The sequence below is a fragment of the Lontra canadensis genome, unplaced genomic scaffold (genome assembly GCF_010015895.1).
Source record: "Lontra canadensis isolate GAN:19392208 unplaced genomic scaffold, GSC_riverotter_1.0 scaffold50, whole genome shotgun sequence".
Lineage (NCBI taxonomy): Eukaryota > Metazoa > Chordata > Mammalia > Carnivora > Mustelidae > Lontra > Lontra canadensis.
The window spans coordinates 10,451,055-10,473,894 of NW_022631044.1; the positions used below are offsets into that span (position 1 = coordinate 10,451,055).

General features: G+C 38.4%; 2 protein-coding genes across 6 annotated transcripts in view; one reads left to right on the forward strand and one right to left on the reverse strand.

Moving 5' to 3' along the window:
- The window catches only part of USP34 (ubiquitin specific peptidase 34), a 241,823-nt gene that overhangs the window by 31,733 nt on the left and 187,250 nt on the right, over positions 1 to 22,840 (forward strand). For all 5 annotated transcript variants that reach the window (XR_004384586.1, XM_032873840.1, XM_032873843.1 and 2 more), the window contains exon 2: positions 9,868 to 9,955. Coding sequence is in view for 4 of the 5 variants with exons in the window: in XM_032873840.1 (XP_032729731.1) it covers positions 9,868 to 9,955 (88 nt within the window). In the remaining variant the exon portion in view is untranslated. The remainder of the gene's footprint in view (positions 1 to 9,867; positions 9,956 to 22,840) is intronic.
- Positions 16,158 to 17,102, reverse strand: LOC116877233 (ras suppressor protein 1). The gene has a single exon (XM_032873844.1). It carries the CDS (start codon positions 17,006 to 17,008, stop codon positions 16,175 to 16,177), a length of 834 nt encoding a protein of 277 aa, XP_032729735.1. The 5' UTR covers positions 17,009 to 17,102; the 3' UTR covers positions 16,158 to 16,174.

The window sequence follows — 22,840 nt, forward strand, 5'->3', positions numbered from 1 at the left end:
TCTTTCTTTCTTTCTTTCTTTCTTTCTTTCTTTCTTTCTTTCTTTCTAAGATTTTATTTATTTGACAGAGATCACAAGTAGGCAGAGAGGCAGGCAGAGAGGAGGAAGCAGGCTCCCTGGTGAGCAGGGAGCCCATGGGGCTTGATTCCAGAACCCTGGGATCATGACCTAAGCCGAAGGCAGAGGCTTTAACCCACTGAGCCACCCAGGTACCCCTGTATGCCTTTTCTTAATCCTGCAAAGCTAAGACGAGTTTGACAGTCTCTTGTTTGCTTTCTGTAGGGCAGTGCTGAATTGTTAAATTTGTGTGCTTTCTCCCAGTTCTGAAGAGTCAGGATAGCTTTTTGTACTTGTTCACGCACTATCTATAGATGCTTGCTCTCTCTCTGCCCTTGTCGGGGGTGAACACAGGGAGCTAGCCACAGAGTGAGAGCATGTGTGGGTTAGGTGTGTGGAGAGTTGAGGCCGACCATTTACCAGCTGGCAGCATCCTCAAGACAAGGCAGCTTGTGGGTGGGCTTCCAAATGAAGTCCGCGTTGCGGTCAGTAGGTTCCACATCCCATTTTATATCTTCTGAGAGCCATGATGTTCTTTCAGCCACTCCCTGCCGTCATGTAGTGCCTCAGTATTCTGGGTGGGGTAAGAATGAAACGGGTCTCTTTGGCAGTGTCCCACACAACTGGGGAAGCTTGGTGCTCACTTACATGCTCTGATTTTCTCCCAAGGGAGAAATCACAGATTAAGAAAAATCTCTCCTGGCTCTATGCTGTGGGGACTGTGGGGAAAGCGTGTGGCAGGTGAAGTGAAACTTTTTTTACCCTTTTCAATGTGTTTAGTCTTAGATTTTTTTGTTTGTTTGTTTGTTTGGTTGGTTTTGCTCTAGTGGTGTGTTGGAACTTCTCCACCGGACTCCCAGACTTCTGCAGAGGCACTGTGTCTACAGTGTTCTTTGGGAGGCAGATGGTAGAAAATTCCCATTTTAATGACCTCACTCTTGGTTGACATGCTTTATGCCATCCAGACTTAGATTTGTCTTTTGTTTGGGTATATCATAATGGAAATAAACTTTATGTACTAATTGTATCAGGCATTTTTTCCACTTAATATACGGTTATAAGCTAATCCTTATTAATGTATCAGTAGTGTGTTGGTTTTTAATGCTGAATAGAATTCCTTGTGGAGATACACATACATGCACATGCACTAACTCTCATATATATATATATATATATATATATATATATATATAAAAATCTACTTTTTGGACACTTAATTTTTTTCTAGTTTAAGACTCTTTGAATAATTTGTTTTGTTCATTGTATTTTTTGTGTTTTGTGTTTTGTTTGGTGACCTGCCAGTACTAATCCTTATAGATTCTAGCTGTTCTGCAGTTTGTAGTTACTGATGTCTCTTTAATTTTTTTAGTTTGTAATTCTTTTCTTTCTGTTTCCATTTTTAAGGATATAGTCTTAAGAGTCATTACTCTTGAAGAGTCATAATGACTGAAGAGTCATTCTTCAGTCAGAATAGCTTGGTGGTCTTGCTTGAGTTGTTTTTTTGGGACTGATTTAATCTTTAAGTTCCTATCTTCCTTTTTTCCCTTGCTATTTGTTGAAACTGCTGATTCCATGGATCATTTGGACAGAGATTTTTCAGTCTGAATGTTGCTTATTGTATCCTTGTGTAATTATTTAATGTTTTTTTAGTCTCTTCTATATCTATAATTTGATTATTAGATTTAGAGGCTTGATCAGATTCAGATTAGGTTTCTTGGCAAGAGTGTTTAATAAGATGTGTTGTATTATTCCATCAGAGCACATAAGGTCGTATCGTGTGTTTTGTAATGCCAGCAACCATTGTTCTTTGTAGCGATGACTTCTTTAAAATGTTAACATTTGGTTTGTGACAAATGCGTCTTTTTTTTAGAATCATAAAATTATGTAATTAAGAATAATGTTTTTGCCTTTATTCACTTAACTTTAGGGAGATTATTTCATACCAGTTTATAAAGCACATCCTTGAGGTGCCTGGGTGGCTCAGTTAGTTAAGCATCTGCCTTTGGCTGAGGTCATGATCCCAGAGATGGGGCTCCAGAGCCCCATATCTGGCTCCCTGCTCAGCAGGGAGCCTGCTTCTTCTCTCCCTCTGCCTGCTGCTTGCTGTGCTTGTGCTCTCTCTGTCAAATAATTAAATAAAATCTTAAAAAAAAAAAAAACCATCCTTTTTTTAAAACTTTTTTTCTTTTTCTGATGCATAGTTTTCCATTGTCATGATGGGTTGATATTGTCCTGTATTGATAGATATTTAGATTTTTTCCAATCTTATGTTAATATGAACAGTGCCTTGTTGAAAACCTATGAAAGTTATTTTGGGGGAGGGAAAATGTGTAAGAAAAAGATGATTTAGGTGCTCCTGGGTGGCTCAGTCAGTTAAGCATCTGTGTTTGGCTCAAATCAAGAATCCAGGGTTCTGGGATTGAGTCTCAGGTCAGGCTTCTTGCTCAGTGGGGAGCCTCTTTCTCCCTCTCCCTCTGCCTGCCGCTCTCCCTGCTTGTGTTCTTTCTGTCAAATACATAACATCTTTTTATTTATTTATTTATTTATTTTTTTTCTTTTAAAGATTTTATTTATTTGTCAGAGAGAGAGAGTACACACAAGCAGGCAGAGAGGCAGGCAGAGAGAGAGGAGGAAGCAGGCTCCCCGCCGAGCAAGGAGCCCGATGCGGGACTCGAACCCTGGACCCCAGGATCATGACCTGAGCCGAAGGCAGTGGCTTAACCAACTGAGCCACCCAGGCGTCCCTCATAACATCTTTTTAAAAAACAAGTGAGGGGCACCTGGGTGGCTCAGTTGGTTGATTGTCTGCCTTTGGCTTGGGTCATGATCCCGGGGTCCTGGGATCGAGTCCCACATTGGGCTCCCTGCTTAGCAGGGAGTGGGCTTCTCCTTCTGCCTACTGCTTCCTCAGTTTGTGTGCTCGCTCTCTTTGGTCTCTCTTTCAAATAAGCAAATAAAATTGAAAAAAAAGACTATTCAGAGGTTCAATGTATTTTCAATTTTGATAAATATTGCCAAATTTTTTTCAGTAATGTATAGAAAGTACTCATTTTCTCCTGAGTTTCAACTCTGGGTATTACTTAAGCTTTGCAAACCTGATAAGAGAAAAATAACATTTCAGTTGTATGTTTGAACTGTGTGTTTATCATTTTTCTTTTTTGGTCCATTCTTCTCATTTCTTTTCCACTAATCTTTGTTTGAGCTCAGAGAGATTACCCTGCAGAGGCTTCCTAGTTTGTCATTTCTTTGAAGTTTGCTTTTTTTTTTTTGTCCTCAGTTTAAATGTTTTATATGATCTAATGGATCAGTTCAGAACACTTTAAGAATGCCAGTCTTTATTTCTACCATCTTCCATGTTGTCTCATACTTCAGTTGAGTTGAAAGGGCCCTAAACTAATATGTATTTAAAATTTTTTTCATCTCTTTATATATTTATCCATGTTTATTTCCTTCATTACCATTTTTTCCTTTTTGTTCCTGTTACTCCTTTGTCTTTTCTTTTGAGGTACCTTTTATTTTCTGTCTTGCATTACATTTACATTCTTTCTTACTCTTTCATTCAGGCATGGCCTGCTAGTGATAAGCATACATATTTGTCCAAAGTTTTATTTCACTATTTGTCTTGAGGTAGGTTTACCTGGGTATAAAATTCTAGATTTGCCATCATTTTAACATTTTGCAGGTTTTATACTGTTCTTCTGATTAGAAGCCTGCCTCTCACACTTGATTATTGCTATACCAGCTAACGTCTTTTTTTCTTTGGAGCTTTATTTAATATGACAAATTTCAAATATATGCAGAAGTATAATACGTAAGAATAAAAGATGTGAATACTTAAGTTGTTTGACGATAGTTCAAATTCATAATTGTACCAATCCTCCTTTAGTAGTTTGTACTTACTTTAGACATTTCACCCACCTGGGTTGGCCTCAGTGGCTAACCTGGGTGCTGGCGAGGATTCTGGATAGTAAAGTCCTGTACTTTTGAGACTTTGCTGAGAATACCTTTCTTACCGGCTTCTAAGAGCCCAGGAACTGGAATTCTCTGGATCTGAGATACATGAGGTTTAGAAATACATGAGGTTTTCTTCAGCACCTTTGGTCTGGTCAGTGGTCATGAATTTTTTTTCCTTAGGTGAGTTGTGAGATTGTATTTGAGAAGTTCATTTCCTTTGCCTGTGTAAGATCTTAGTCATAGCTACCAGTGGTTTATCACTAGACTTCTGCATTATACCTCCCATCCTCTAATGTGTCCTTTTGGAATTGTGCTTGTCATACTATCCATTTCTCCTCCTCCTCCCCCTCCTCTTTTTTTTTTTTTTTTCCAAAGTAGGTTCCATATCCAGGGTAGAGCACAATGAGGGGCTTAAACTCATGGCCCTGAGATCAAGACCTGAGCTGAGATCACCAGTCAGATGCTTAACTAACTGAACCACCCAGGCAACCCCATACTATTGATTTCTGATCTTGAAGTTTTTAATGAGCATTTCTTTTCTATTTTTAAGATTTTTTTTTTTTTTTTTTTTTTTTTTTTGGGTCAGAGAGAGGGAGAGAATGTACAGGGGGGAGCAGCAAGCAGAGGGAGAGGCAGGCTCCTCACTTAGCAAGGAGCCCAGTGAGGGACTTGATCCCAGGACTCTGGGATCATGACCTGGAGCCAAAGGCAGATACTTAACTGACTGAGGAACCCAGGCATCCCAAGCATTTCTTTTTTTAACCTAAGTGGTGAGAACCATTTTCTTTTCATCCAGTACCTAGTCTTCTACCCTCTGCATTGTGTCAGGTGGCTACTTTAAGTTACATTCTGGCACCCTTGGATATTGACCAGCATTGATGTTTCCATTTCTACTTTGGTCTCTCCTATTGGGCTATATTTGGTGTTCTGTAGGTCTGTGTGGGCAGTTCCCCCACCTTGCTTGCTCTCTTTCCTGTCCCAGTGGTTGACCATTTAGGGTTGGAATACAGTTCCTCCTCTATAGGGAATGGTGGGAAGATTTCTGGATGATTCCTGCCTGCCTGCCTGCTTTTATGGTACCGTGGACTTTACCATTATTTGTAGAGACTAGTGGCTTCTTTTAAACTGCAGTCTGAGTTTCCCTGTCTTTTTTGTTTGTTTAATTAATAAAAATCTTTGTAGTTGTAAAAAAAAAAAAAAATTTACCACCCATTCATTTATTTTTTATTTTTTTTTATTTTTTAGATTTTATTTATTTATTTGACAGAGACACAGCAAAAGAGAGAGGGAACACAAGTAGGGGGAGTGGGAGAGGGAGAAGCAGGCTTCTCACTAAGCAGGGAACCTGATACAGGGCTTGATCCCAGGACACTGGGATCATGACCTGAGCTGAAGGCAGATGCTTAACGACTAAGCCACCCAGGCACCACAGTGTTACGATTTTGTGTCCTGCTACTTTATGGAATTCATTTATTCTAGCAATTTTTTTGGTGGACCCTTTAGAGTTTCCTACATGTAAGATTATGTAATCTGTGAACAGTGGTAATTTTCCTTCTTCCTTTCCAATTCCTTTTTGGTTCTTTTTGCTCTGGCTAGAATTTCCAATACTACAGTTGAACAGAAGTTGGGAAAATTGTCTATTTTGTCTTGCTTCTCATTTTAGTGGAGCAGATTGCAGTCTTTAATCATTGAGTATGATGTTAGCTCTCTGGAGAGCTCTAGTTTGACCCTAGTAAAATAATCTTCCATCCCATTACTGGTTATGAAGTAGATACAATGAAATAAATTGGAAAGCTTGTGTTGGTGAGCTGTTAGGCTGCTAGGTAGGCCTTAGGTGGGGATAGGTGTCTGATTACACATAGGCTTTTTCCAGAATGTGTTCATTTGTGTTTTGTGTTTGGGAGATAGGATTGTTGCAGCCAGTCAGATACCTGTGTTTTCAGGCTGGGGAAGGAGAACTGGCATTGTGTACTATGGTTTCTTCCCTGTCTAGGTAGTTCACCCTTCAGGGTTGCATTATTGTTCCTTTTAGGTTTCTTTCTTTCTTTTTTTAATGGCTTAAGTGCACTTTCTTCATTTTTCTCTTAGAATCTTTCTACAAAAGAGCAAAGTTAAACACCAGGTTTCTGGCAAGAGGGTGAGACTCCTTTCTCAGAGCCCCCACCCCTTTCCTTGTTTTCCTGCTATACCTTTGTTACAGTTCATGGATTGGAGGACTTGGTGCAGAAATCTACAACCAAGAGTTTGTTTTCAGTGGTTTCCTTAACTCTTCCCCCAGTATATCTTATTCTGTCATGGATTTATTGTCAGGATCTTCTACCTGATGCTGTGTTTGGCTTTCAGGGTCTCAGGTGCTGTTACCTTGTTAATCTTTTGTTTGGCATGTACTTCTTTTATAAATGTACTTCCTCTTGCCTTTTTCCCAGATGTAACCATTCTCTTGGTGTAGATATGTATCATTACAGTATATGTATTTATACTATGATGGTACATGAGTCCATAATAATATAGTTTGTGTGTGTGTTAAACGTTAACAAATGGTATCAAACTGTATCCTTTTGCAACTTTTTCACTGATATTTTGGAATTTGAATATTAGACATTTTGATACACAGATTCAGGTTTTTTAAAATTTTTTAAAGATTTTATTTATTAGAGAGCATGAGCAGGGGATGGGTCAGAGGGAGAGAGAGAATCTTCAAGTAGACTCCCCACTAAGGATTAAGCCCTGACATGGGGAGCCCCTAAAACTAGTTTTTTTAATTAAAAAGAGTCCCTTTCTTCCAGTTAAAATTTTGACTTACATTTTTTGCAAACTGCCCAAGAATAAGGGATACATATGGTTAATATTTAAACTTTAGTTGCCAATCCTGAAATAGGTATAGTATGAATGCTTATAAGAAATAAATTCTGGGGGGGGTGGCCTGGGTGGCTCAGTGGGTTAAAGCCTCTGCCTTCAGCTCAGGTCATGGTCTCAGGGTCCTGGGATCGAGCTCCACATCGGGCTCTCTGCTCAGCAGGGAGCCTGCTTCCTCCCTCTCTCTCTGCCTGCTTCTCTGCCTCCTTGTGATCTGTCAAATAAATAAATAAAACCTTAAAAAAAAAAAAAAAGAAACAAGTTCTGGGGTGCCTGGCTGGCTCAGTCGGTATAGTATGTGACTCTTGATCTTGGGGTTGTGAGTTTTAGCTCCACATTGAATGTAGAGATGACTTAAAACATCAAATAAAACTAAGGAAAAAAAGAAGTTCTGGATAATGGACCTTATTCCTTTTTTTGTTTAAATTTTTAATTTTAGTTTTTAAAATATTTTTTATTTTTAATTTCTTTATTTTAGGGAGAGTGTGCTCCAGAGAGGGTATGTGTGTCGGGGAGGGGCAGAGGTGGAGGGAGAGTGAATCTCAAGCAGATTCCCTGCTAAACGTGGAGCCTGACTTGGGCCTTGATCCGATGACCCTGATAAAATGACCTGAGCAGAAATCAAGAGTCAGTTGTTTAACTGACTGAGCCACCTAGGCACCCCAGGATTTTTTATTTTATTTACTTATTTTTGTTTAAATTCAGTTAATTTTTTAAAAAAGATTTTTATTTATTTATTTGACAGAGACAGACAGCAAGAGAGGGAACGCAAGCAGGGGGAGTGGGAGAGGGAGAAGCAGGCTTCCTGCTGAGCAGGGAGCCCCATATGGGGCTCAGTTGTAGGACCCTGGGATCATGACCTGAGCCGAAGGCAGACGCTTAATGACTGAGCCACCCAGGTGCTCCTAAATTCAGTTAATTAACAGTGTATTATTGGTTTCACAGGTAAAGTTTAGTGATTCATCGGTTGTGTATAATACCCAGCGCTCATTACATCAAGTGTCCCCCCTAATGTCCATCACCCAGTTACCCCATCTCCCTCACTCCCCTCCCCTGTAGCAGTCCTTAGTTTGTATCCTGTAGTTAAGGGTCTCTTATGGTTTGTCCCCCTCTCTCTGGTTTTGTCTTACTTTATTTTTCCCTCCCTTCCCCTATGATCATCTGTGTTTTTTTTCCCTTAGATTCCACATCTAAGCAAAATCATATAATTGTCTTTCTCTGATTGACTTATTTTGCTTAGCATAATACCCTCTAGTTCCATCTATGACATTACGAATGGTAAGGTTTTTGGTTTTTTTTTTTAAATGACTGAGGAATATTTCATTTTGTGTATGTGTGTGTATCCATACACATATATACAACATCTTCTTTATCCATTCACCTGTCGATTGACATCTTGGGTTCTTTCCATAGTTTGGCTATGGTGGACATTGCTGCTGTAAACATTGGGGTTCACGTGTCCCTTCTGATCACTATGTTTGTATCCTTCAGGTAAATACTTAGTAGTGCAATTGCTAGATTATAGGGTAGCTCTATTTTTAACTTTTTCAAGTTTTTATTTCATTTTATTAAAGATTTTATTTATTTGACAGACAGAGATCACAAGTTGGCAGAGAGGCAGGCAGAGACAGAGGAGGAAGCAGACTCCCTGGAGCAGAGAGCCTGATACGGGGCTTGATCCCAGGACCCTGAGATCATGACCTGAGCCGAAGGCAGAGGCCTTAACCCACTGAGCCACCCAGGCGCCCCTCAAGATTTTTATTTTTAAGTAATTTGTATACTCAATATGGGGCTCGAACTCACAATGCAAGATCAAGAGTCACATACTCCACCTACTGAGCAGATTGAGCGTCAGACTCTTGATTTCAGCTTGGGTTATGATCTCAGGGTCATGAGATGGAGACCTGTCCGGCTCTGTGCTCAGTGCAGAGTCTGCTTCTCTGTCCCTCTTCCTGTTCTCCTCCCCTGTTCATATGTATGTGCATCTTCTCTCTCTCTAAAATAGATAAAATCTTTTTTAAAAAAGTCTAAAAAAAATAGAATGGAGTTGGCAAACTGTGGCTCAGTGTACCAGATCATTCAGCTGCTTGTTTTTAACATGGCTATGGTCGTTTGTTCACACGTTGTGTGTGGTTCCTTTCAAGATACCATGGCACAGCTATCCAGGTGTGGAAAGAGACTCTATGGCCTTCTAAGCCTAAAGTATTTACTTTCTGTCCCATTAACGAAAAATTTGCTGACCAGATCTTGTACAGTTAAACATTTTACATTAGAAGACTTACTTGGACAATCTAGTTTTTGAAAACTTTTTTCTTTCTGAATTTAACTTTCGATTACTTTCCTAGTAGTATATACTGTATATGAAATGCCAGTATGTCGGTCAAGCTCCAGTCAGGGCGTTGAAAGAGAATTTAGTAATAGAAGTACTTACACAAATGTTGGAGGTAAAAAACAAGTGGAACCTGGACAACACCTAGAGATGATGATGATGACAGCTATGATAACGGAGGAACAGCCAGTCTCCCCAAAGGCTAGGGAAATAAAGGAAAAAGGGTTGTCAGAATCTAAGAATCACTTTCAGTCACTTGGAGGTGGGCTCTGTGAAGAAGCTAGGACTTAAAGGAAGGAATGCTGTCTGGCTACTGCTGGTACCTCTGAGAGGAATACCATGAGATTGGTTTTTGGATGCTGCCACTTGGAATCTGCAGTTGCTGAGTGATGCTTTCATATACAGAGAGCATATGTATATGTATGTAGTTTGCAGCATTCCAGCCCCAGCATCACAAAGTTTAGAACAGAAGGTGGGATTTGAAGTAGAGAGATAGCACTAGAATAACTGGGAGGAAAATGTCTTCTCTCTCGCTCCCCCAGTACATCTGTTAAAAAATCTGAAATATTTGCATTTAGTCTAGACTTCTTTTTTTTAAAGTATTGGCTTTAATACTGGTTTAGTATTACTTATTCCTAATATTAAAAAGTGTTTTTTCTACTTTATTTCAGTATCAGATATAGAAGGTGGTGATGGACTGCAGCTCAGAAAGGAACATACTCTCAAAATATTTGCTTATATCAATTCCTGGACACAGAGGTATGCATCTTTAAGTACTTTAAAGATTAACTTTTTGAGTTGTACTTTAAATTGACATGGTTTGTCATGAAATTTCCCTTTTAGAATGTTGGGTTGTATACCTATAGTCAATAAATGACAGTTCATCAGTATTTATTAAACCTTCCTTTCTTAATCATGAGGCCACTCATGGTTTTGTTTTTTAAAACAATAAAAGTTTCTTTAACTCTTATTATTTAGAAATAGGGGAGTGAATGAAATTCTAAAAATTATTTTGAGAGATTGAGGAATTTTTAATGGCATAACTAGAGACATTTAACAAACTTAATCCATTAAAAAAAATTAGTTTTGTGGTGATGGACACTTTGACCCTTCTGGAAGCCACTTGTTATTCCATTTGCATAATGCATGGGTATAGTAGACCAGTTTTTAAGAAATACATATATTGTGGGGTGCCTGGGCATCTCTGTTAAGTGTCTACCTTGGGCTCAGGTCATGATCCCAGGGTCCTTGGATCAAGCCCGCATCCTGCTCCTTGCTCAGCTCCCGCTGAGAAGCCGCCTTCTCCCTCTCCTACTCCCCCTGCTTGTGGGTCCCTCTCTTGTTGTGTCTCTCTCTGTCAAATAAATAAAATCTTAAAAAAAAAAAATGCATATGTTGAGAATATAAAGAATAAAACTTGAGGAAACACGGTAATTAATATAATCAGAATTTGCAAGTTCCTGTTCCCTTAACATGATTTTAGCTGGGCTTAGCTAAATATTCTCTTTTGCTTGTGTGCCTATCTCGTTTATTAGTCTTCTAAAATTTTTATGGGTAAAGAATGTTTGAAGCTTTGTGTGCAATGATTAGTGAACATGTTAAGTGCAGCTAAAATAAATAAATGTCCTGAGGCCCACAGTCTAGCTGATCATAGAGTTTATCTTCAAATCTCATTTGTTCTACAGTAATATCCCTTTTCCTTATGTTTTCTCCTCCTTTGTTGATAAAGATGATACACATATTTGTTCTACAAAAGATTGTAGATTTTTTACATGCTATCATTATCGGCATCTCTTTTCTGAGTCTCAGCCAGCTGAATTACTTTTAGCTAAGTTTAGAAATGAGAGTGGTTCCTCTGTTCCTTTCATTATGGGTAGAGTAGGTGATTGGATATTTCATAATACTAATGTTAATGATTTAAAATTAGCATCAGGGATGCCTGGGTGGCTCAGTCACTTGAGCATCTGCCTTCAGCTCAGGTCGCAATCCCAGGATCCTGGGATCAAGTCCCATTTTGGGCTCCCTGCTCGGGGGGGAGCCTGCTTCTCCCTCTGCCTATACTCACTTGCTGGCTGGCTCTCACAAATAAAATCTTAAAAAAAAAAATTAAAATTAACATCAGCATCCAAAGGATTTGCTGAGAAATGTTGCATTTGAGTCATAATTTTGGATTTATTTACTGTAACTGTAGCTAGGTAGCAACATATTATGCCACTAAATAAAATGAAATCCAGGGAAATGATGCAATTTTTTTAATGTCTCACCCCCTAGTTATTGGTTGGTGCTGGGTAGGGGTTCCATGTTCCCATTCCTAGTCCACTTTTATCATTGATACATACTCTTAATCCTTGTATTAGGAATTTTTAACCTGAATGGGAGTGAAATTACAAAGTAAATATTGATAAGTACCATTTTAGGCCTAATTTGTAGGTTTCATCAGAATGTCAAAGAATGTTTGCCCCCAAAATAGGAGATCCTCTTAATTTTATCTATTGTTGCTGTAGAGTATAGTGGTTCAGTATGGCTGTCGAGCCAGAGTGATGTGGCTTTGAGTCCTGCTTCATCACCTGTTAGATAATTATGACAGACTAGTTAGCTTCTAAGTTTTTACTTCATTTGTGAAATGAGAATAATAATAACGTTACTACTATTTTAGACTGTGAAGAGACCAAGTGCTTACTTAGCACAGCACCTGACAGAAGACCTTAATAAACACCTGTTTTAATTAAAATTGTTAAAATTTATTTTGGAAAATAGTATACATGTTGAAGGTTATGTAAGCTAAAGTGTGAAAAGTTGGACTAAAACACAATTTGTAACCTTTATCATTTTATTCACATGTCAATAATTATGAGCAATTTTTAGCTGGTAGTAAAAAAGTACCCAAAAGTAGAATGTTACAGTGTTCATTGTTCATACCGAAGACGAGACAAGTGACAATAAAATATCCAGGTGACTCAGTGTTTTGTGATTAAAAAAAAAATTTCATCTAGGGGTGCCTGGGTCGCTCAGTTGGTTAAGCATCTGCCTTTAGCTGGGGTCATAATCCTAGCATCCTGGGATCGAGCCCTGCATCAGGCTCCCTGCTCCTCGGGGACCCTGCTTGTCCCTCTCTGTGCCACTCCCTTTGATTGTGTGCGCTCTTTATCTCTTCCTGTCAAATAAACAAAAATCTTTGAAAAAAAAAATATATATATGTTTTTTTTTTTTTTTTTTCTTCTTCTTTGTTTATTCTCCCCTCCTCTCATGTCTCCGACCTCCCTCAGTTTCTTTCTTGGGCATCAGAAAATAACTGTTGCCTAGATTAAGATGGTAGTTTTTGTAGGTGATAACCAGCAACTAATAAGGCATGGTTAATCTTCAAAAGAGATTGTTAACTTAGGGCCTATGACTATGGAGGTCCATAAATATATCTTAGCATACTGATGAACCCATGACATTTCATACAAAATGTTCCTAAAGGTTTTCTGGGAGAAAAATGTTAATAGTTTTCATTAGCTTATTAGTGGTTAAGAATCCTTATTCTAATATATTGACTAAAAGATAGGTAAAAGAGCATATTCACTTAAAATAGTATATTGATAATTTTTATAAACAACTGTATTAATACTTTATATTATTTTCCTCCTATTTAAGTATGTACTCACTGTAAAAATTCTTTGAGAAAATAGAATCGAAGTTTATTTATTTTTAAAAAAGATTTTATTTATACGACAGAAGACAACAAGAGAGGGAACACAAGCAGAGTGAGAGAGCCCTAGGCTCGATCCCAGGACCCAAGACTCTGGGATCATGACCTAAGCCAAAGGCAGCTGCCTAACAACTGGGCCACCCAGGCACCCCGAGAATCAAAGTTAAAAAAGAAAAAAAAAAAAAAAAAAAAAAGGCCGCAGCGCCTGGGTGGCTCAGTGGGTTAAAGCCTCTGCCTTTGGCTCAGGTCATGATCCCAGGGTCATGGGATCGAGCCCTGCAATGGGCTCTCTGCCAGCGGGGAGCTTGCTTCCCCCCCCACCCCCCGCACCTCCCTCTCTGCCTATTTGTGATCTCTCTCTGTTAAAAAAAAAAAAACTTAAAAAAAAAAAAGAAAAAAAAGGCATGCTACTACCCAGAGTAACAACTGATGATTTTTTTTTTTTTTGTATAGCCTTGGCATGAGGTTGTGAATCATACAGTTTAAAATTTTGCAAAAATGTGAGTTTCCTACATCTGTGTTTTATAATCTGATTTTTCATACACAGTCAAGTATAAATAATCTCTTTATGTCATCAGATCTTATTTTTAATTGCTGTATAACAGTCTTGCAGCTGCTGTTCCTTTGTTCTGTCTGTAAGCTCAGGAACATTATATGTTTGTTTAAAAGGTTATCATTTAAAAAAGTTATCATTTTATTAAAATTGCAATTGGGACTGGAATGGGAGGAAAACTAATTCAAAGCGGAGAGATAAGATGAAGAGAATAAATTGAAGAATACAAGTTAATAAAAGAGCATATAAAGGTCTGAAAGTAATATGGATGATAAAAGCATTGAATAACTTTGTTTGTTTGTTTGTTTTGGACTTGTTAAATTTTACCACAAAACAGGCTTAGGTTTCTGTCTTGTAAATTCCTCTTTTCTTACCAGGTATTTTAAGGCCTTTGGTTGTCTTCTGCCATTCTGCGTTTTAGTTTTATTTCATGATTTGTCTTCTAAAAGAGAATTCTTTTAGATACCTGCCTGAGCCGTAGGCAGACACTTAATGACTGAGCCACCCGGGCGCCCCAAACTTATATTTTTTTAAGTTAATTCTACATCAGATGTGGGGCTTGAACTCATGATCCCAAGGTTAAAAGAGTAACATACTTTGTTGACTGAGACAGCCAGGTGCCTCAGTAAACTTTATTTATTTATTTATTTATATATTTTTTAAAGATTTTATTTATTTATTTGACAGACAGAGATCACAAGTAGACAGAGAGACAGGCAGAGAGAGAGAGGGAAGCAGGCTCCCTGCTGAGCAGAGCGCCCCATGTGGGGCTCGATCCCATGACCCTGAGATCATGACCTGAGCCGAAGGCAGCGGCTTAACCCACTGAGCCACCCAGGCGCCCCAGTAAACTTTATTTTTATGAACAGTTTTAGTTGCTGTTGCTTTTGAATAGATTATGTTCTACACTCTTTAAGGCTCTGGCTTTTATTCTGGCATTAAGAAATTTGGGGATATTGATAAATTCAGTGAGGTATTGCTTTGACCACTATTCACAGTAGTGTTTTTCATGAATCATTTCATAAATAAAAGCTTTTGCTAAGGTTATATACCATGGATTAACAGTTCTTTCAATGTTACATAGTACCAGGCCAAGAAGAAGTTAGATCCATTGGAATATGTGTTTGATGGAATTACAGAATCAAAGTTAAAAAATAATTTAGACATGTAGATTCTTCATGAATGTTCAGTTAAAATTTTTTTATAAATTGGAGCTATGTATTTTATGCTAGGCATTTAGAAATTTTATATATATATTTTTTTCAAATTTTATTTCATTCCAATATGGTTAATGTACAGTGTTAGTTTCAGGTCTACAAAATAGTGACTCAATATTGCTGTATATTAATACTCATTAAGATGAGTACACTCTTTAAAAAAAAAAAGATTTTATTTATTTATTTGACAGAGAGAGAGAGATCACAAGTAGGCAGAGAGGCAGGCAGTGGGGGAGGGGAGGCAGGCTCCCTGCTGAGCAGACAGCCTGATGTGGGGCTCGATCCCATGACCCTGGGATCATGACCTGAGCCGAATGAAGAGGCCTTAACCCACTGAGCCACCCAGGTGCCCCAAGATGAGTATACTCTTAATCCCCTTCACCTGTTTCATCCATCCCTCCACCCACATCCTCTATGGTATTCTTTATAGTTAAGAATCTGTTTTTTGGTTTCCTTTTTTGTTTTTCTTTGTTCGTTCATTGTGTTTCTTTCACATATGAGTACGATCATACAGTATTAGTCTTTCTGTTACTGACCTATTTCACTTAGCATTATGCTCTCTGGATCCATCCATGTCTTTGCAAATGGCAAGACTTCATTCTTTTTTTTTTTTTTTTTATTCTTTATTTAAATTCAGTTAACATAACACTGCATTATTAGTTACCAGGGTAAAGTTTAGTGATTCATTGGTTGTATGTAACACCCAGTGCTCCTTATATCCAGTGTCCTCCTTAATGACCATCACTGAATTGTCCCTTACCCTGACCTGCCTCCTCTCCAGCAATCCTCACTGTGTTTCCTAGGATTCAGCATCTCTTATGGTTTGCCTCCCCTATTTTCATCTTTATTTTTCCTTCTCTTCCCGTATGTTCATCTACTTTGTTTCTTAAATTCCATAAATGAATGAAATCATATTGTATTTGTCTTTTTCTGACAGCTCTATTTCCCTTAGCATAGTACCCTCTGGCTCCATCCTGATTCTTTTTCTTAGAGTTGAGTAATATCCTGTTGTGTGTATACATGTGGTGCATCATCTTCATCCATTCAAGTATCAATACACTTGGGCTGCTTCCATAGCTTGGCTGTTGTAAATAATGCTGCAGTAAACATAGGAGTACATATATCCTTTCAGGTTAGTGCTTTTGTATTTTTAGGGTATATACCCAGTAATGTGATTACTGTATCATGGGGTAGTTCTATTTTTAATTTGTGCAGGAACTTCTGTAATGTTTTCCACATTGGCTGCACCAGCTTCTGTTCTCACCAACAGAGCAAGAGGGTTTCTTTTTCTCCACATCCTCGCCAACAGTTGTTTCTTGTGCTTTTGATTTTGGCCATTCTGACGGGTATGAAGTGATATCTCATTGTGGTTTTGATTTGCCTTTTGTTGATAGTGAGTGATGTTGAGCATTTTCTCATGTGTCTGTTGGTCACCTGTATGTCTTCTTTGGAGAAATGGCTGTTCATATCTTCTGCCCATTTTTTTTTTTTTTTTTTTTCCAGCCCATGCCAACCCTTTATTTGTTCTTGGCTGTCAGGGGTTTCCGGCTGATCTTTTTCGATTTGTCATTATTTTTCTTCGGCGGTTCTGGGTTTGCTTGCATGTGTCTGCCGTAGAGGTACTTGTACGTCTCAGAACGGATATATTCAAAAACATGGGACACTCCAAGCTGGAACTGGTCAGCAATTGGGGTCACCCAGGGATTGTTCTCTGCTTTGAACACTTGCTTCTGACCAGTTAAATCCAAGTTTCCTAGTTCTGGGGGCAGAACCGTCAGGCGATTCCCCTGAATGTGGAGTTCCTTAAGCTGAGTGAGCTCCCCGATTTCTTTAGGCAGCGAGATCAGGTCGTTATCCCTAAGGCTGAGTATCTGCAACTTTGTGAGCTTCCCAATATCTGGCGGCAGGATTTCAAAATCGTTGTCACTTAGATAGAGTGCACGCAGGGTGGTAAGGTAGAAGAAGTTTCCAGGAAGAGAATGTTCATTCAAGTTGTTGTAAGTCAAATCAAGGACCTCAAGAGCTGGGAGAGAGCCAAATCCTCGAGGCAAAGTGTTTAGTCTATTCATGCCCAAGTTCAGGTGTTTCAGCTTCTGAAGGCTGCTGATCTGTGTGGGCAGCTCCTCAATCTGGTTATTAAAAAAGTTGAGCACTTCCAAATTCTTCAGCTCTGCTATGTTTGGTGGCACCATTGTTAGCTTGTTGTGGCTGAGGACCAGCTGTGTGATGTGGGATAAGGAGAACAAGCCGTTGACATCCAGCATGTTGGAGATGCCCCGGTCACTCATGTCCACTTCCGGCTGGTTCTTCTCCCGGCTCTCCTCCACCAACTTTTTCAAAGACTTGGACATGTTCGCGGAGGGCAGCACCTAACAGGTTGGGCGAGGGAAGCACGGGCTTCCGCAGGGCACACTTCAGTGGCAGGAGGTGCACTCGGTCAGTGCAAAACGCCTCTTCTGCCCATTTTTAATTGGATTATTTTTTCGTGTATGTGTGTTGAATTATATTAAGTTCTTTATATAGTTTGGATACTGACCCTTGTGTTGAATTGTATTAAGTTCTTTATATAGTTTGAATACTGACCCTTTATCATATATGTCATTTGTAAGCATTCGGTAGGTGGCCTTTTTTAGTTTTGTTGGTTGTTTCCTTTGCTGTGCAGAGACTTTTTATTTTGATGTAGTCCCCAATAGTTTATTTTTGCTTTGGTTTCCTTTGCCTCAGAAGATACATTTAGAAAAATGTTGCTATGGCTGATGTCAGAGAAATTACTACCTGTGTGCTTCTCCAGGATTTTTATGGTTTTCAGGTCTTACATTTAGGTCCTTAATCCACTTTGAGTTTAATTTTGTGTGGTGTAGGAAAGTAGTCCAGTTTAATTGTTTTGTATGCAGCTGTCCATTTTTCAAGATGCTTTGGCTATTCAAGGTCTTCTGTGATTCCATACAAATTTTAGGATTGATTGTTCTAGATTTGTGAAAGATGCTGTTGGTATTTGCATAGGGTTTGCATTAAATCTGTAGATTGTTCTGGGTAGTATGGACATTTTAACAATATTCTTCAAACCCACGAGTGTGGAATGTCTTTCTGTGTCTTTGCATTGTCTTGAATTTCTTTGATCAGTGTTTTCTAGTTTTCAGAGTATAGTTCTTTCATTTCCTTGGTTAAGTGTATTCCTAGGATTTTTATAGTTTCAGGTCTCACATTTAGGTCTTCAATCTGTTTTGAGTTTAATTTTGTGTATGGTGTGAGAAGGTGGTCCAGTATCATTTTTTTGCATACTGCTGTCCATTTTCCAATACCGTTTGTGGAAGAGACTGTCTTTTTCCCATTGTATCTTCATTACTTCTTTGTGGAAGATTAATTAGCCATGTAATTGTGGGTTTATTCCTGGGCTTTCTGTTCTGTTCCATTGATTTATGTTTGTTTTTGTGCTAATACTTTACTGTTTCAATTACTGCTGCTTTGTGATACAACTTGAAGTCTAGAATTGTGATACCTCCAGATATATTTTTCTTTTTCAAGATTGCTTTGTGTAGTTGGGGTCTTCTGGGGTTCCATACAAATTTTAGGATTGTTTGTTCTAGTTCTGTGAAAAATGGTGTTGGCATTTAGATAGGGATTGCATTATATCTATAGATTGCTTTGAGGGTAGTGTGTTTTATTTTAACAACATTTGTTCTTTGGACCCATGAGCATGGAATGTCTTTACATTTCTTTGTGTTGTCTTGAATTTCTTTCATCAGTGTTTTATAGTTTTCAGGGTATAGGTCTTTCACCTCTTTGGCTAAGTGTATTCCTAGGTTATTTTATTATTTTTGGTGCAATTGTTAAAGAGATTGTTCTTAATTTCTCTTTCTGCTGCTTCATTATTAGTGTATAGAAATGCAGTAGATTTCTGTACATTGATTTTGTATCTTATGATTTTATAGACTTCATTCTTCAGTTCTCGTTTTTTGGTGGAGTCTTTAGGGTACTGTATATATAGTATGTCATCTGCAAATAGTGAAAATTTTATTTCCTCATTACCAATTTGAACCCTCCCCACCCCCACCCCACTTTTTCTTGTCTGACTTCTGTGGCTAGGACTTCTAATATTTTGTTGAATGAAAGTAGTGAAAGTAGTGAGGGGGACATCCTTATCTTGTTCCTGACTTTAGGGGGAGAGCTCTCAGTTTTTCACCATTGAGTATGATGTTAGCTGTGAGTTTTTCATATTAAGGCCTTCATTATGATGAGGTATGTGCTCTCTAAGCCTACTAGCTTATTCTTAAATGTAAGCATTCTCTATTCAAGTAGCATATAACTCTACTTGGTAAGAATGTCTTATCAGGCTGCTAGAAGGTGTAGGAAAAAATAGGATAAGCTTAGATAGTGGAAGGGTATGTCTGAGATTAGTTTATAAATAGACATAATGTGTAGGAGTTTAAAAAATAAACAGAAAAAGGCCTGTAATAAAGTTCATTGCCCCATCTCCTCAACTCCACTTTTGCTTTCAGGTGTTGGCTTTGATATTAACCTCTGTATAATGAAGTAGTGTTATTATACTGCTGTTACTTCATGCATCAATTTTAAGTAAACTCTATAAACTTTCTTTTCTGATACATAAAGATTACTTTCTTAAAACTTCCCTTTTCTCTCAGGGCACTTCTGAAAACAACAGTTCTGGTCAGTGGTGAGTCAGAAAAGGTTCTATGGCTCATTTTATATTTTACAAGAAATAAATTCTTGTTTATCTTTTGTTATCTTTTTTCTTTCCTAGAGTTTACTGGCTGGTTTTTAATAATTTTTGAGTTGTGCATCACTAATTCTTTTCAGACTCTTCACCCCTTCTTAGTACTAGTTTTTACATTTTTTATGCATCATTATGTGATCGCATTTCCTTCCCTTTCCCCTCTCCTGAATTTCCTTGGGCCTTTATCTTCCTACTCCATTTGTTGGTTTCTTATTAGGGCTACTGAAGGCTACTATCCTCTCTTCAGATCATCCTTGAAATTTCTTTCGCTTTTCTGTTTTGGATCTTAGGGTTCCTGGATTCCATGTTGACCTCTTTATTGGTTTACTATTTTTGCTTTGTCAGAATGACATCTTTTCTGAAAAAGGGTGTATAGGAGACCAGTGTTTTTTTTAGATCTTTCAGGCCTAAAAGTTTATCTTCTGCCCTTAATCTTACTGAAGACTTCTGGATGCAGAATTCTAGGTAGAGAATGATTTTCTTTCAGAAATTTAAAAGTCTTGCTTCCTTGTGTTTTACCTCCTGATACACCTTTGAGGATTTTTAAATTTGTTTATTTATTTAGATTTATGTATTTATTTTTTAAAAAAAGGTTTTATTTATTTATTTGACAGAGATCACAAGTAGGCAGAGAGGCAGGAAGAGAGAGAGAGGGGGAAGCAGGCTCCCCGCTGAGCGGAGCCCTATGCAGGGCTCAATCCTAGAACCCTGGGATCATGACGTGAGCCAAAGGCAGAGGCTTTAACCCACTGAGCCACCCAAGCGCCCCAGATTTATTTATTTTTTATTAGAGAGAGAGAGAGCATGAGCTCCCTTAGAGGGGTAGGGAGAGAGAATCTGAAGCAGACTCCCTGCTGAGCACAGAGCCATTGTGGGGCTCAATCTTACGACTCTGAGATCATGTCCTCAGCTAAAATCAAGAGTCAGATGTTTAACCTGCTGTACCACCCCGGCGCCCCTTATTTTTATTTATTTATTTATTTTTGAAAGTAAGCTTTACGTCCCACTGTGGTTCTTGAACTTAGGACCCTGAGATCAGAACTTGCATGTTCTGCAGACTGAGAGAGCCATCCAGCCGCTCCCCTTCCCCCAGTATTGCTTTGGAGAAGTGTTAGCTGTTTTTATTCCTGAGCTTTTCTTTGTCCCTCTTCCCACTCTCCATGAAAGCGCTTAGGATGTTTATTCTCCCATTCAGCTTCAGTAATTTCATCATAGGTGTTTTGATGGAATTTTCAGATACGAAATTTTTGATACACTTTTCTTTTTCTCCCCATTTATTCTTTTTTAATCTATTCTACTTTCTAGGACATTTTTTCACTTTTGACCTTCTGTTGAATCTTACAAATTAATATACTTTTTCTTTTAAAGTTTTATTTATTTAAGTAATCTCTGTACTCCATGTGGAGCTCGAACTCCCCACCCTGAGATCAGGAGTTGTATGTTCTTCCGACTGTCAAATTGCTATAATTCTAGTTTTTTTTTTTTTTTTTAAGATTTTATGTATTTATTCGACACAGAGAGTACAGTATAGGGAGTAGCAGACAGAAGGAGAGGGAGGAGCAGGCTCCCCACAGAGCAGGGGGAGCCCGATGTGGGACTTGATCCCAGGACCCCGGGATCATTACCTGAGCTGAAGGCAGTCGTTTAACTGATTGAGCCACCCAGGTGCCCTCTAGTTGGTTTTTAAGTTGTGACTGATGTATATGCAAAAGCTATGTAATGTATATTTGTACACATTGAAGGACTCTTATTTTGTAGTTTGAATGCATTTTTTTAAAATGGTATTCTGTTGTTTCAGTAATCCAGAATCTTTTTTTTTTTTTTAAAGATTTTATTTATTTATTTGACAGACAGAGATCACAAGTAGGCAGAGAGGCAGGCAGAGAGAGAGGAGGAAGCAGGCTCCCCGACGAGCAGAGAGCCCAATGCGGGGCTCGATCCCAGGACCCTGGGATCATGACCTGAGCCGAAGGCAGGGGCTTTAACCCACTGAGCCACCCAGGTGCCCCTCCAGAATCTTTTTTGACTCTATGGATATAAATTGATTAAAACCTTTTTTCTTTCTGCATTTTATTTATTTTCTCTGAATTTCCTTTTACCATTTGTTTTGATTTGCCTTTGGCAATGCAGCTTTCCTTGCAAGTCTTACTGGTTATCCTTTCATGGCTAAGAGATGGACACTGAAAGATGGATTGGAAGTTCTGCGTGGGTAGGAGTATCTGAGGTATTGGTCTACACTGTAGGATGGTAAAGTGGTGAGCTAGCTTCATTACTGTGGGTAAATGGGCTTTTCTCATAGATACTCATATTCTCTAAGAAAAATAAGTCTTTGGGCTTGACTTATCTTAGTCTGGTTGATAGGCAGGGAAGGTTAGTTGGGGAGGTTCATTCAGTCGTAGTATCACTTAGTTTTCTTTTCTGTTTCTTATATTATCCCTGACTTCTTTAACATCTGGTGTTCCTGGGTTTATCTTGTTCATTTTATGTACAAAAAACTTCTTGTTTCCCTGGGTCAAGTAGGAATAGTAAGTATTGTGGTTGTCTGGGTTGGGAATCTACAGGTTTTAACTGTACCTTTCATTTAGTCCTATTTTCTGCCTATGCTTCATCTCTGCCTTTAGATGAATCTGATGCTCTTTATTGCTGAGCCTTTTCAGTGTTCTGGAGGGTGGATATTTTTGTTGATAAATCCTTCCGTGGCCCTTCCAAATTTATTTCATTTGCTCTAAGTCATGTACTATTCCTCCTTATTCTGTTGTCTAAAATGTGTTGCTGCTTGTTATCTGTTCTTCCATTCTCTCTTTCCTTATGGAGTTAAGGATCTTTTTTTCTTTTAGTGTATTTGTAGTGGATTTTTAAATAGACCAGAAATAAACTAAAGTATAAAATCAAGCTGGGCTTAACTGAAAGTGATGTTTATTTATTTAAAAACACTTTCTTCTCCTGCATTGTGGGTAGGGATATAGAGAGAAATGCTGTATTGAGAGTTCAAATACCTAGACTTTTCAGAATGGAGTGTCATACAATAAAGTGTGTAACTTACATAATTATTTAAAAATGTGTGTAATTGTGTATCTTCACTTAGACTCTCAGCTCTCCTTGAATTTGTATATTTTGGATCTGTAAGGACCTAGATTCAGTTCTGTGTTAATTTCTGAATATATAACTTCTGTCCCTTTTTTTTTTTTTTAAGATTTTATTTATTTGACACACAGAAGCATGGGGAATGGCAGGCAGAGAGAGAGGAAGACTCCCTGTGGAGTAAGGAGCCCGATGTGGGATTCGATCTTAGGACCCTGGGATCATGACCTGAGCAGAAGGCAGATGTTTAACTGACTAAGCCACCCCTATAATTTTGGTCTTTTTAAAATTAGTTTCCTAGTCTGTTAAATGCCGCCATTGCCTGCCAATGAATTTTTTTTCCTGCCAGTGAATTTTTAAAGTAAAT

Bases quoted from the DNA above. Each gene is read 5' to 3' on its own strand.
- LOC116877233 (XM_032873844.1), bottom strand. From the start codon at position 17,008: ATGTCCAAGTCTTTGAAAAAGTTGGTGGAGGAGAGCCGGGAGAAGAAC.